General features: G+C 34.1%; 2 protein-coding genes across 2 annotated transcripts in view; one reads left to right on the forward strand and one right to left on the reverse strand.

The window, feature by feature from the left end:
* Positions 1 to 505: 505 nt before the first annotated feature.
* Positions 506 to 2,688, reverse strand: LOC107657958 (40S ribosomal protein S23). The gene is made up of 4 exons (XM_016446302.1): positions 2,597 to 2,688; positions 1,014 to 1,173; positions 810 to 930; positions 506 to 701 (listed from the first exon to the last, which is right to left on the reverse strand). Exons 1-4 carry the CDS (start codon positions 2,598 to 2,600, stop codon positions 555 to 557), a joined length of 432 nt encoding a protein of 143 aa, XP_016301788.1. The 5' UTR covers positions 2,601 to 2,688; the 3' UTR covers positions 506 to 554.
* Positions 2,689 to 5,120: 2,432 nt separating this feature from the next.
* The window catches only part of LOC107657959 (V-type proton ATPase subunit S1-like protein), an 11,463-nt gene continuing 2,392 nt past the window's right edge, over positions 5,121 to 14,191 (forward strand). Inside the window, exons 1-5 of the mRNA XM_016446303.1 lie at positions 5,121 to 5,249; positions 10,526 to 10,566; positions 12,123 to 12,169; positions 13,349 to 13,584; positions 13,960 to 14,010. Of these exons, the coding sequence (XP_016301789.1) occupies positions 5,149 to 5,249; positions 10,526 to 10,566; positions 12,123 to 12,169; positions 13,349 to 13,584; positions 13,960 to 14,010 (476 nt within the window). The 5' untranslated portion in view covers positions 5,121 to 5,148. The remainder of the gene's footprint in view (positions 5,250 to 10,525; positions 10,567 to 12,122; positions 12,170 to 13,348; positions 13,585 to 13,959; positions 14,011 to 14,191) is intronic.

Consider the following 14,191-nt stretch of genomic DNA (forward strand, 5'->3'; position numbering starts at 1 on the left):
CTAGGTTAAGAGACCTCTCCAGCACTCTTAAATAATTCAGGAGCTGAGACCTAGTCCTATTCTTAAGTGTAGAAATAAGAGAAAATGACATAATTCTTAGAATTTAAACACACTTAAGACACACGTTATGCATACGGCCCCTAGTGTTAACTTCAATTTCTCCTGTGTCTCTTCCACATCAGTTCCCTCCAACTTTTAAAACGGTTTATGCATCATCAGGGCTGGACTGGGACAAAAAATCGGCCCTGGCATTTTTTGGTCCAGGCGGCCCATCACCACTTCGATATATATATATATACACACTATAGTCCAGTCAAAAGTTTTTGAACAGTAAGATTTTTAATGTTTTTTCAAAAAAAAAATAATACATTCTGTCGGCCCCTTAAATGCATCGGCCCACCGGGAAAATGCCCAGTATGCCCCATTTACCAATTCAGCCCTGTGCATCATCCATACATGCACACTATAACAATTCATGTTTAAAGCATTCAAGAAACAGAGACAGTTTATGGAACTGAAAAAATTCCTTTTATTGTGATTTCAACAAGAACTGTTTATGACCTGGGTCTCTCCTTCTTGCCTTTGTACAGAGCCAGAAGAGAAACGTTGGCCACCTTCACCACCTTGAAACGAACACCGGGAATATCACCCACGGCGTGTCCCTTACGACCGAATCCTGCCACCAGAACCTCATCGTTTTCCTGTAACAGAGAGAGAAACGACACGCTGAGAACTCTGTAGATCGATATCCTCTTAAACTCAAATGCACGAATGAGGTGTAAAATTTCACACGCATAAATCCAATTCACCTCAATGAAGTTCAAGCAGCCGTCGTTGGGGACGAAAGCTGTGATCTTCTTGCCGTTCTTGATCAGCTGGACCCTGACGCACTTCCTGATGGCAGAGTTGGGCTGCTTGGCTTCAACACCACTGTCAACATGACAAACAAAGTCAGTCATTCATTCCTTAGTTAATCCATATATTCATCAGTCTCGACAAACACGGCCTCTTACACTTTCTCAAGCACAATGCCTTTGGCGTGAGACGCTCCACCGAAGGGGTTGGCCTTCAGAGCAGTGCCCAAATGGGCCTTCTTGTACTGTTTATCATGCCATTTCTGCTCGCGGCGGTGGTTACGCAGTTTTCTAGCAGTACGCAGTCCACGACACTTGCCTGAAGGAGGAAAAAGAGAAAGGAATAAGAAAAGCTTTTTTTTTTTTTTTTACAAATACCCAGCATCCTACACATTTGGACCAGTTTGAAACATCTAATAGTTTGCAATTATAAGAAAATACCGTATTGGCCCAAATATAAGACGACCCTGATTATAAGACGACCCCCATTTTTCCAGATGTACCTTTTGGAAAAAGGCTTTTTAAAAACCAAATCTTGTTTTTTCTCAGTAAAACACATTTTGTCTTCAATTATTTTCATATTGCATATTTTTCCTATTTTAATTTTTGTTTTGAAAGTATGGTAAAAACTGGTTTAAAAAAAAAAGAAGAATGCTTTAAGCTAGAATAAAACAGATCTTTATTTTGGCGTATTGCATATTTAAATATTCATACAGCAAAATATACTGGAGGTCATCAAATTTTAGTGAAAATCAAAATCGCTGGCAACTTTTTTTCAAAAATGCTGGCGAGGAGTTAAAATCAAAAAGGTTTAACTGTACTATTTAATGGACCCAAGCTAATATGAATTAACAGCTGTAAGAATAGTAACTTCTGTAACAAAACGTAGCTATTGCTCGTTAATTTTAACACATTAACTAAGGTTAACTAACGAGACCTTACTGTAAACTTACCTATTGTTCTTTATAATTCTTTTGCACTTTAATCTGTTAGAAACATTTGTTTACTTTAGACATTTTTGTGTATTCCTTTATTGTATTTAAATGTCCAGTTCTTTTTATTATATTAAAAAAGTTATTAAACCTGTTATGAGAACTCCCCCCCCCTTCCCCGATATCGCGATAATACCGTATGCTAAAGCTTCAGCAAATATCGCAACATGAAACCTTGATACCGTCACATACCTACTCTAAAATGGAATAGAATCGACTATGAGGTGTAAACTATAAAGCTGTGTAAAGCTACAGAAGATGCTGTTCGTCACTTGAGCATCTCCTGACAGCCACCATCAAAATACAAACCATAATCACAGGCCTTGCTGGTTCTGATTAGCAGTTTAAAATCAAAAACCATACAATTCTATAGAGGGTCTGACTAGATTCAAACTAGCATTAGCCTAACATGCTGCCACAATTTTAAAGCAGTTAAATTATGATATACAACATGCAAATCGGATTAACGATATAAAATCTGCGTAACAAATGAAAAATAGTGTAATATTGTGAGTAGGAGTCTAAATAAAGATCCTGTCAGTGTTTCATGTTTGCGCAGCTCAGGGCCGCTAACGTTACACGATGCCTCAGTTATAGAACACAAAATAGCGACAAAAACCGCTTCATAGCAAGCTCCACTTTGTCGAAACGTATGCATTAAACTTTTAACAACATGTAAACCAAGACACTTGTGTGGTAAAACCAAGTATTCGAGCGTTTTAAGCGGTTTTATTGCCGCCTCACACGTACCCATGATCGCGTGCTCCGAATCCGGACAGGAAAGAGAGATCACGTGACGCTATGTGCAAATGACTGCTGGAAGGACCCCGCGGGCAGCGAAAGCGAGCGCCTGTGCATAAATCAGTTACACTCATTTGATTGAATACTAGAGATTAAGAAAGGATTAGAATTTCAGCCATTTTATTGTTCATTTCTCTATTTGTATGACAGAACTACCACTTTGATTTATTTAATCTGATGTATTTTACCGTCAAAATATTGTATTAAAAATCTCTACTTACTTGTGATCGGAAAAAATGCATATTAATTTATGATTACAATATATTAATGCAGCAATATGGTACGCCATAATATTTTGAGAATGAATGCAATGACCTCAATAAACTTAATGTAAGTGTCCAAAGTGTTTTGTTTTGTTTATACTGTTGTCTTTTTTTTTCTGTTTACTTTATAAGTGGAACTGGACTTTTTGTATAATTGAAATGAGAAATACATATATTTAAAATAAATAAATAAACAAGTACATTTTCCCTTTTGGTTTAATACTGAAATATAGGCTATTATTATTTGTAACAACTATATATATGAATGGGAAATAAATAAATAAATACCGTTTGGGTTTAATACCTACTGAAATATAGCCTCTAGCTAGTGTAGGCCTATAAACAATTTTTATCATGTATTTCTATTGTGCCCATTAACCCTCTGGTATTGTTCATTTGGGAGTCACACTTCGTGGTCAAAAGTGGCAACTGAACACCTGAAATTTAACTTTTTTTTTCAGTAAAATCAATGTAATTTTTTTTTTGTCCAATAATATTTTTTCTTTTGTATTTTGAGAGAATTTTATGGTACTAATTAATATTTATGCAATAATTATAATACATTTTCCCATTGAAAATAATAAATTTTTTCTAATATTTTTATTCTACTTTTCAATTATGGCAGTATTTCATGTTAAAATAGAGACAATGCAGGTTAGTGCCGTCTGGTGGGAGTAAAAAAAAGAAAAAAAACATCTGCAGTTCCATGGTTTAGCCACTAGATTGCTATATAGCGCTATATAAAAAGGCTTATAGTTGTATTTAGACATAAATACTTATTTTTATGAAGTTGTGGATTTGGATATATATTTAGACACTAGAAATATTATTATTATTATTACTAAAAAGAACATTATTTTGTGTATTTGGTGTAATGAAATGTGTTTATGTGGTTTAAGGTTAAAAAAACACATTATTTTCCACATACTGTACATTATTGTTTCTCCTCTATGCCCCGCCTTTCTGAAACGTGTCGATTTTTACAAAACTCATCGGTCTGAAAAGTCCAAAGAGAACGGAACAATTGAAATCGCATCATATGACCCCTTTAAGACAACTTTTTGAAGGTTTAGATTTTTTGGTTTGAAATGTCAGTTTTTGCATTAATTTTTCAGTCAAACCTGAACACAAAGAAAGATATTTTGTTAACATCAAAGTTCAACAAAAATGTAACAAACATGAACAGAAATGCTTTATCAGAGGTTAATCAATCTGATTTCAACCTCTTATTTGAGACTTCTGGCTCAATTTTGCCATATTGTTACAGCCACATCAGTTCATATATGTGTGTGTATAATAGTGTGTTTTGTGTGTGTGTGTGTGTGTGTGTGTGTGTGTGTGTGTAAGTGAGTGTGTGTGTGTCTGTTTTGTACTTTTGATGTTTTAGAGTGTCACCCCTTCCTTGGTTTCTGTTTTTACTGCATTGTGGCTGAATTATTGATTTTATTTCACACATTTGCAAAAACATGCTTTGTGTTACAGTCACACTAGTTCATATATGTGTCTATTTTGCACTCTTGATATTTTAAAGTGTCACCCCTTCATTGCTGTGCACTTTTTTCCTGCACTGTGAATGATTTGTAGATTGCACACACAATTATTTTTGTGTATTTTTGTGTATTTCCCATTCATTTCCAATGGCTTTTTGACCGTGAACAACACAAGTGTGACTTTTTTTTTTTTTTACACTATTTAGCTTTTTCGAATCAAGTCCATGATGATTTATATTTTATTTTTTTATTTATTCATTCATTTTTTGTGGTCACATAGCGACTGCCATAAAAATCATTGAGTTTCGTACCATTCCGATGAAGTAGCGCTTTTTAAAAATCCAAAACATTTTTTTCGCTCTAAAATGACCGAACAGCAGCTGAGGGTTAATGTGCACTACAGAAGCAGTGCAATGTACTTCACACATAATAAGCAAAATAATTTTGGAACAATTTCGACCTTCTGCCACAGTTATCAATCAATAGCATTGTCTCATGTTCGTTAATTATGCGCCTAATTAGTTTAGTCTCATGGATCAGTCGTTCACATAGACTGTATGGCTCTGCTGGTTTGTGCATCACTGTGTCAGCAGCACACGCTCTGTGAAGGGGCGTGGCCGCGTCGCCGGCTGGACGCTGATTGGCCGCCGCGCCTGTCAATCATCGCTGAGGTTACGCCCCGTTATCCGGGCAGATTATGAAGCAGCAGCTTCAGCATCATCTCTGGCAGACTCATCTGGATGTATACATGGCATCAACGTGGCGCCCAATGTCTCTTGCGTTATTTTCTTTTGTTTTCCTGCAGATATCCTCGTCTTATGAGCAGCTGTCTGCCTTTGTGGAAGGAAGGTGAGTCGATTATTTTGAAAGAAGCCAGAGACGTGGTCTTTTAGGCGTCCCGTTTATTGAATGGTGAAACCGGGAGAAACAAAGACTATATATACTGACTGTGCATCTATGCATTTATTAAACGCTGATGAACTGGTGTGACAGAGACAAACTAGTGCTCGCCTCCTTTGTCCACCCTTCAGGGCTCTTGCAGTGAAACACAAGAGAAAATCCATCAGCATCAGTTCACAGGCAAATCCATATTTGCTACTAAAACTGGAGGCAGAGATGTGTGTTGGATAAGATGAGAGCAGGTCAGGATGCAGGAATGATCAGCATCACTGAAGGAATGTCAGGAGCATCTGTTTGAGCTTCATGCTGAGATGATAATATGAATGAAATATTAATTTTTTTAATTTAATTCTGATTCATGTACCATTTATTGTTGGGCTGAGCGTCACATAGACCTATCATTTGTAGATTCAAGCTGCAGGATCGCATTATGAATCATTTATTTATTATATAAATGAGCCTGAGGCCTGTTTATTATTAATAATTGATCTTTTGATGCACTAATGAATGAATAACTTTTTGTGTGAATGAGTTTGTTGATTTTGTCTTGTTTATAGATAGACAGGCAGATTTTATTAGCATTTTATTAAGACAGCTGCAGATCATCAGAATTTACAATAGACAATACCATAAAATTACACTAAAACATGCACAACATACACATTATACTCACAATAAACACAGTAAAACTAGTTGAGGGTGCAAAAACAGAAATGTTGAATTTTGTTTAATTATATATTATTTAAATGTACAATTAATCATTTAAAAAAAAAACTTTTTTGAGCATGCAATTTTAAATCCAGGTGTTTCAACAAGATGGCAGATTGGCATTTTATCTTTATCCTCCAGATGGTGCCTAAGGCATTAATATTTTATTTTATTTTTTTATTTTATATTTTTCCAGAAAACCTCAATATTTAATTTGACACACTTAAGTATTGTAAAAATGCTGAAAGATATATAAGTAAATAAACACATAGGCTAGTAAATAAACACAGAAATCAAACCAGCAAAAAAATAATTTTATTTTATTTTATTTTATCCAGAAAACCTCAAATATATTTCATTTGGCACACTAACATATTGTAAAAATGCTGAAAGAAATATAAGTAAATAAACACAGAAAAAAAAAAACCAGCAAAAAATGCAATTTTTGCCATTTTCTTTTATTTTATTTTCTAGAAAACCAGAGTATCTAATTAAGTTCTCGACACACTTATGCACTGTACAAAAACTGAAAGAATAAGAAAATAAACACGTAAATAAATCAGCAAAATAAAAAGCAAATGTGTTCCCCTAAAATAAAAATAATGGTGTAAATTGCTAGTAAATACATTTCACAATTAATTACAAATAAACAGCAAATAACATGAAAAACTAAAATAGCATTTTCTTGTAAAACATACTCGAATAATTTTATTTTTTAAAATTCTTTACAGTGAATGCAACTCTTGGTATTGTTTTCCAAGCAGTAGGCGTTTTATTATGGGCACATACGTCGAGTTTCTCTGCAGTCTACTTCATATTACAGTTTGTATAAAACGCAGCTCTAATTGGCAGCATATTGCTTCGTAGGAGCTGAAAGCGTGTAGCGTTTCTCCACTTGCACAGATGGAGTTTTACTACATGCAGGCCAGTCCAGGCTTTAGCTGTGTATTAACAGATTTGATTTGGTGAAGCATAGATGCCGGCAGAACTTAAAAGACACTCTAATCTGAAATACGCTGCATGCGTTTCGAAGCGGTCAGCAGATTTCATTGATTATATAAATGTGCCGACTGTGGCCCTTCACACTGGCCCACATGTTCAGGTACAGCGCTGAACGGATTAGCCACTGCCTCTGTTTCTTTTAAGCTTTCCTTCTCTATCTGGCTAGACTGTATTCGCTCAGGTTGTTGTTTTGGATGGTGCCATGCAGGTCAAGTTCGCTTGATGCAGACTCTCTGTTTCGCTAAATATAGTTATGCAACAATAACAGAACACAAACCCTCCGGCATCTCCCTCGTGGGCTTCTGTTCGTTTGACGCAGCCGTCCGAGAGAGCGAATTATTGATGCCGTTTATGAGAAAATCAGAAGAAACGTCACAGGTCTGCTGTTGTTACAGGGCAGGTAAACAAACAACACCTCCTGCATGGACAAGGGCAGATCCGCACTCACAGGGTCACTCTATCTGCTGCGCTGAGGTGATAAATGATATTTAGATTGGCTTGAAGATGCACAGCAACAACAAATACATGCTTTTAGTATTGAAAAGCAGTGGTTAAAGTTGTATAAAAGAAATCTTTCTTAAATGCAAGTGTGTTGACGGTATTTGTGGCATGCTAACTTTGACATGTTTGCCTGCAAAAAATATTTTAGAATAATTTTTAGTGTTATTTTAGAATCACTGAGATACTATTATAGTATTTTTAGGTTTAGTTTAGTATTAGTATCATGTTAAACCAAATTAAAATGTAAAATGTTGGCAACTGGCTGAAGTAAAAAGTATTTTAATTTATTTCAGTTAAAGTTTATTTTATTTCAAGTAACAAAAATGTTTTATGGTTTTAGTTTCAGTTTTAGATTTAGTTAACTATAGCAAAAACAATTAAAAAATGCGTTGCTAAAAATGCATTTTACATTGCAAGAAATTAAATACACAATATTTGCAGTTTAATATTGCAATTTTTTATATTTAAACATTATATGATATATACAGACAAAAACAAAAATGACTTACTAAAACTAAAACCATTTTTGTTACTTGAAAAAAAGTAAACATTAACTGATATAAATTAAAACATATAAATACTGTTTATTTCAGCTAATTGCCAACATTTTAATTGCCTGAATTTTATTTATCTCATTTAGTTGCCAAAGCAACATTTTTCATTTTAATTTAGTTTAACTAAAATAGCTAAAACTGAAATAAAATTAATAAAAACTATATAGACAAAAAAACTGTAACTACTAAGAATTACAAAAACACACAACAAAATTACTCAAATAAAACTGAAAAGGAAAATATGTATAAAAATTATTCAAAATATTAATAAAAACTAATAGTATTTCATAGATACTAAAATAACACTGATATAACAGTATAGTATATTGTATATATAAAAGACTATTAATCAGTGTAATTTTAGTTTTATTTATTTACTATTATAGTTTTTATTCAAATTTTGAATGAACTAAAGTTGATCAATTTTACGAGTTTTTTTCATGTCTATTAGTTTAGCTTTATTTTGTACGTTTTTTTCATTTTATATTTATATTTTATTTTATTTCACCTTAATTTTAATAAAATGATTTTAGTAGTTTTAGTGTTTGTTCACAATAACAACCCTGCTATGAATTTAAAAATAACTACTTTTCTGCATTTTCTGAAGAAAATGTGAGTGGTTGCTATGCAGTTGCTAAGGTGTTAAAGCAGCAGGTCGAGTTAACGCTGAAGCACTAGCACTAGTGACTGATGCTTGACTCTGAAAACACTATTAATTCTTCACACACACCATAGATTGTTTATATGCACAGTTAATCAATTCAAACTGAGCTGTGGCTCACACTAAAGAAAACATTCATTTATTTGTGTTATATTTTTATATATGAGTCTTCTGCTTCATCTTTCATCCTCGCTAACCAAAGACATCTTCACGTCTTACTTTGATCCCTGACCGACATTATGTGCCAGCGCCGGTCAGACTGACCCATAATCAGGTCTGAGAACGAGGTTAAGCCCATTTCAGCAGCATTACTCAGTGATTAAACAGTTAAACTGTTAATCTTTCAGTAATCCCTCTTACTGCTGAAGAAATCACAAGAACGTGCAGCAGAAAAATCACACATCAGATCTCAATCGTTTCTCCTAGACAGCAACAGGTTAAAAGAAATGCAAATTGAGATGTCTCCTGCTTCTCAGATGTTTCTCCTGAGAAAAAAGACCCTGCATTGGAATCTCACCTGTGTTTCTGAACAGATCTTAAAGGAACAGTTCATGCAAAAAATGAAAATTTGCTGATAATGTATTCACCCTCAGGCCATCAGAGTTGTAGATGAGTTTGTTTCTTCATCAGATTTGGAGAAATGTAGCATCACTTGCTCAGCAATGGATGCTCTGCAGTGAATGGGTGCCGTCAGAATGAGAGTCCAAACAGCTGATAAAAACATCACAATAATCCACAAGTAATCCACACCACTCCAGTCCATCAGTTAATGTCTTGTGAAGACAAAAGCTGCATGTTTGTAAGAAACAAATCCATCATTAAGACATTTTAACTTCAAACCATTGCTTCTGGTAAAAATACGAGTCCATAATCCATAATAACGCTTCCTCCAGTGAAAACGCCACGTTCTCTGAATCAGGAGATAAATCTGCACGGATCAAGCACCGATTACAAGCAAAAACAGTCCAAAACAGCTCTAAACAAATGGATTTTGATGTGAGAGACAACAGGAGATGGACTTTTTCACTGGAGGAAGCGGATGGATTATGGATTATGGACTCATATTTTAGCAGAAAGCAATGGTTTGACCATGCAGTTTTCACTTCACAAGACGTTAACTGATGGACTGGGGTGGTGTGGATTACTTGTGGATTATTGTGATGTTTTTATCAGCTGTTTGGACTCTCATTCTGACGGCACCCATTCACTGCAGAGGATCCATTGCTGAGACACTGATGCAATGCTACATTTCTCCAAACCTGATGAAGAAACAAACTCATCTACATCTTAGATGGCCTGAGGGTGAGCACATTATTAGCAGATTTTTTATTTTTGGGTGAAATATTCCTTTAACAACATCTCAAACCTTTTTCAAGATATCTCAATACGATTTCTTATCTTATTCTCATCAAATAATCCGAGCTGCTCTCCATATCGATTTTATATCTCTTGCTACATGTTAACGGACTCATTTGTGTGTATATTTATTTCTCCTGCGGCTTTTCAGGAGAAACGTCTGAAGCAAAGCTAATATTTAAAGGAAGCAAAACTGAGAAATATCCTGCGGGAACAAAAGCAAAGTGACTTGAAAGCGAGTTGGTCTCACTTCACGGATGGTGATGTTCCAGCAGTGACTCACAGCATCAAAGCCTCCTGTATCTCATTCATATTCATAACACGTGAAGATCCGATCTGCAGCTGAGACTGAATGATTGTATCCAACTATAAAAATGATTTCAGTTGTTTATGAAGGTATTTATCTGATTAATAATGCACTCATTAAATTCTCCTACTTACAGCTCAGATGATGCATCATCCCAAGACATCAGAATTCAACAAAGTAAGTTATTTTGATGATATCTTCAATGGTTTTTGCAACCCTGTACATCCATATATAGGCTATCATATTTGATACACACATTTCTAAGGCCTTTAAATGATCAAAACTTTGCCGTTAAACCTGTTATACAAAATCTATTCCACGCCTTCTGTCGTCTGATTGATAGTTTAGACTTTTTATCCAGTAAAAGCTCTTTTTGTCTAATTGTACAAACGTCCAGCTTCAGCTGGAGCTTCACGTGTGTTTCTGCGGTCAAATCTTGACTGATTTTTCTCAAGTAAACGTCAGAATAACTGCAGTAATATCTCCAGATGAACACTTACTGGACTGAAGCAGCTCAGCTTTACTTGATTCTCCATCAATCATGTTTTAAAGTCTCAAATCTGATCCTCAGGATCTTTTGAGGAGCGTTTGTTTATTCATCTCTCAATCATCATTGTTTTGCATTGCATTATGTTTTGATCATCAAACTAGGCATTTAAATCTCATCTTACTAAGACATATTATTGGAGATATAGAGTGTCAACTGATATTTATATCATTTTATTTAAGTATCTGCCATACTGTTATAAAGACCAAATTGCATTTTTTTTTTTTGTAACAATGTATACTACCGTCTAAAAGTTTGGGGTCAGTACATTTGAAAGAAATTAATACTTTTATTCAGAAAGCATGTTTTAAATCAATAAAAAAGTGAAGTGGTAAAGACTACTGTTAGAAAAGATTTCTATTTTGAATAAATGCTGTTCTGTTTAACTTTTCATTCATCAAAGAATCCTGAAAAAAGTATCACAGGTTCCAAAAAATAAATAAAAAATCAAGCAGCACAAGTGTTAGAATTAGAATTAGATCATTAGAATGATTTCTGAAGGATCATGTGACACTGAAGACTGGAGTAATGATGCTGAAAATTCAGCTTTGATCACAGAAATAAATTATATTTTAACAGATATTCACATAGAAAACTGTTATTTTAAATTGCAATAATATTTCACAATATTACTGTATTTTCTGTATTTTTGATCAAATAAATGCAGCATTGATGAGCAGAAGAGACTTCTCTTAAAATAAAACATTAAAAATGTTACTGATCCCAAACTTTTGAATGGCAGTGTGTGTGTGTGTGTGTGTGTGTGTGTGTGTGTGTGTATACACACACACTAAATTATATGTACTAAATAAATTGCAATAATATTTCACAATATTACTGTATTTTCTGTATTTTTGATCAAATAAATGCAGCATTGATGAGCAGAAGAGACTTCTCTTAAAATAAAACATTAAAAATGTTACTGATCCCAAACTTTTGAATGGCAGTGTGTGTGTGTGTGTGTGTGTGTGTGTGTGTGTGTATACACACACACTAAATTATATGTACTAAATTAATTTATATATATATATATATATATATACATACACAGAGTTCTTAATAAACGTGCTTATTTGCATATTTGTTTGAATAAATATGATATAAATATAAATATTTCTAAAAGTGTTTTAGCAGATTTAGTAATGAAACGAGTCTCTGGTCACCTGATGTCGGTGTTGTTGTGCAGATGGGGTGGACGCTGACGGCTCGGTGTTTGCGGCTGAAGCGCTGCAGGTGAGACGAGCCGAGCCAATGTGACCTTGTGCCGCCGCTGGGGTGCAGATTTCCCTCCAAACGTCCAAAGCAGATGAATTTAATCCTTGACAGACTGCATGGTCTTTGGAAAAACAGATTACAGACATGCTACATTTTTAATCAGGAATTTCACTCTGATTTAGGATACGTTACTGTGCCCCAAAAGTCTCTAATTCCCTTTCCAAATATGATTTCTGTGAACTGTTATTAAGTTTATTTCACAGCATAGGGGAGAACAAGGCTACTTGTCACATGCAAGAGTATTTTCATAAATGCCCACTTGGGGGAGCTGTCAGACTTTTATTGCGGCATATTGTTTTTGAATTGAACTGAATTACAATTCACTGTATATTGGCCAGAACATCTGGTTTACATGTTAGTTTGATATGTTACAGTTTACATTTTTGCAGTTCAATCAACTGTTTTGTGGTTATTATAGGTTTAGATTTAACTTAAAAGCTTATGCTCTTTAATAGCATATTATATTGTGACAACTTACCCCATAGGTATGACAGCTAGCCTTACATACACTATTGTTGAAAGAAATGTATACTTTTACTTAGCAAGGATGCATTAAATTGATCAAAAGTGACAGTAAATATATTTATAATGTTACAAAAGATTTCTATTTCAAATAAATGCTGCTCTTTTGAACTTCATATTCATCAAAGTATGCTGAAAAACTAAATTTATCACAGTTTCCACAAAAACATGAAGCAGCACAACTGTTTTGAACATTGATAATAATCAGAAATGTTTCTTGAGCAGCAAATCAGCATATTAGAATGATTTCTGAAGGATCATGTGACGCTGAAGACTGGAGTAATGGTGCTGAAAGTTCAGCTTTGATCACAGAAATAAATTACATTTTACAATATACTGTCATAGAAAACAGTTATTTTAAATTATACAAATATGTAACAATTTTATAGTTTTTTCTGTATTTTTAATCAGAAAAATGCAGCCTTGTTGAGCAGAAGAGACTTCTTTCAAAAACATTTAAAACGTCTTACAAACCCCAAACCTGGATGTGTGTTGTCACAATAGTTTGTACATATTATTAAATTCTACACATAATTAGACCATAATACCGACCTCAAACGTTTGAACGATAGTGTATGTTGCTTATGTTACTGTGATATTATGCTCTTGTTTCAGCCGTACGGATGGCAGCTTCACGCTCCTCCATGCAGGAAGCTGCTTCAGTCTCCGGGAATGTTGCTGTACTCTCCTCTGAGTGTTTCTTACAACGGCAAGACCTGCATCCTCTTCAGAGCCCGCAAACTAGCCATCAGGTTCAGGAATCACAGTTTAGTGGACCTCACAGAGAGAACCTTCAGCCCAGACGCACCGGTGGACACCAAAGGCTCCTTCTGCAGCAAAGACAAAGCCATGTGAGTTCAGCTGCAAACATAAATGTTGTTTTTTCACCAGTGAATCTCACAAAAATAGGTCCGGATTGCATTTCACCCCAAAATAAAATGTAAAAAACTTTATATTATTATTATTTTATATCATTATAATATAATATATTATATTATCTTCTGCTTAATGTCACAATGCATTTTTGCTTTTGGAGTGAAATATTATCTGGACATGCTCTGATGTCTTTTCCATACATAAATGATCAAAGCCTGGCCCAGCTAAAAACTACCTCAGCCTGGTTTAAGATGCTTTATTGAGAAGGAAAATTTGACAAAAAATTTGAATTTACACGTTTGACTTGATGGATATTTAATAATATTGTGACATATTTCGTTATTCTCCAGACTCAATCTACGTTTTGGCGATGTGGAAGATCTAAGAGGCCTCTCCATCAGGTCATTTCTTATTTATTTTTGTATTTTTTATATTTTTCATATAAATTATTTTTTATATTTTTATTTTATTAAATATATATATAATTATAAATATAATGTTTTATATTTTTATGATGATATTTTCTACAAAAAAAAATAAAAAATAATATATATATAAAAATGTAAATAATAAATATTAATT

Source organism: Sinocyclocheilus anshuiensis, unplaced genomic scaffold, assembly GCF_001515605.1.
Source record: "Sinocyclocheilus anshuiensis isolate Anshui unplaced genomic scaffold, SAMN03320099.WGS_v1.1 scaffold147, whole genome shotgun sequence".
Classification (NCBI taxonomy): Eukaryota; Metazoa; Chordata; class Actinopteri; order Cypriniformes; family Cyprinidae; genus Sinocyclocheilus; species Sinocyclocheilus anshuiensis.

Bases quoted from the DNA above. Each gene is read 5' to 3' on its own strand.
- LOC107657958 (XM_016446302.1), bottom strand. The intron at 931-1,013 runs GTAAGAGGCCGT...TCATGTTGACAG, and splicing joins GGCATTGTGCTTGAGAAAGT to TGGTGTTGAAGCCAAGCAGC. The intron at 702-809 runs GTGAATTGGATT...TCTCTGTTACAG, and splicing joins GCTGCTTGAACTTCATTGAG to GAAAACGATGAGGTTCTGGT.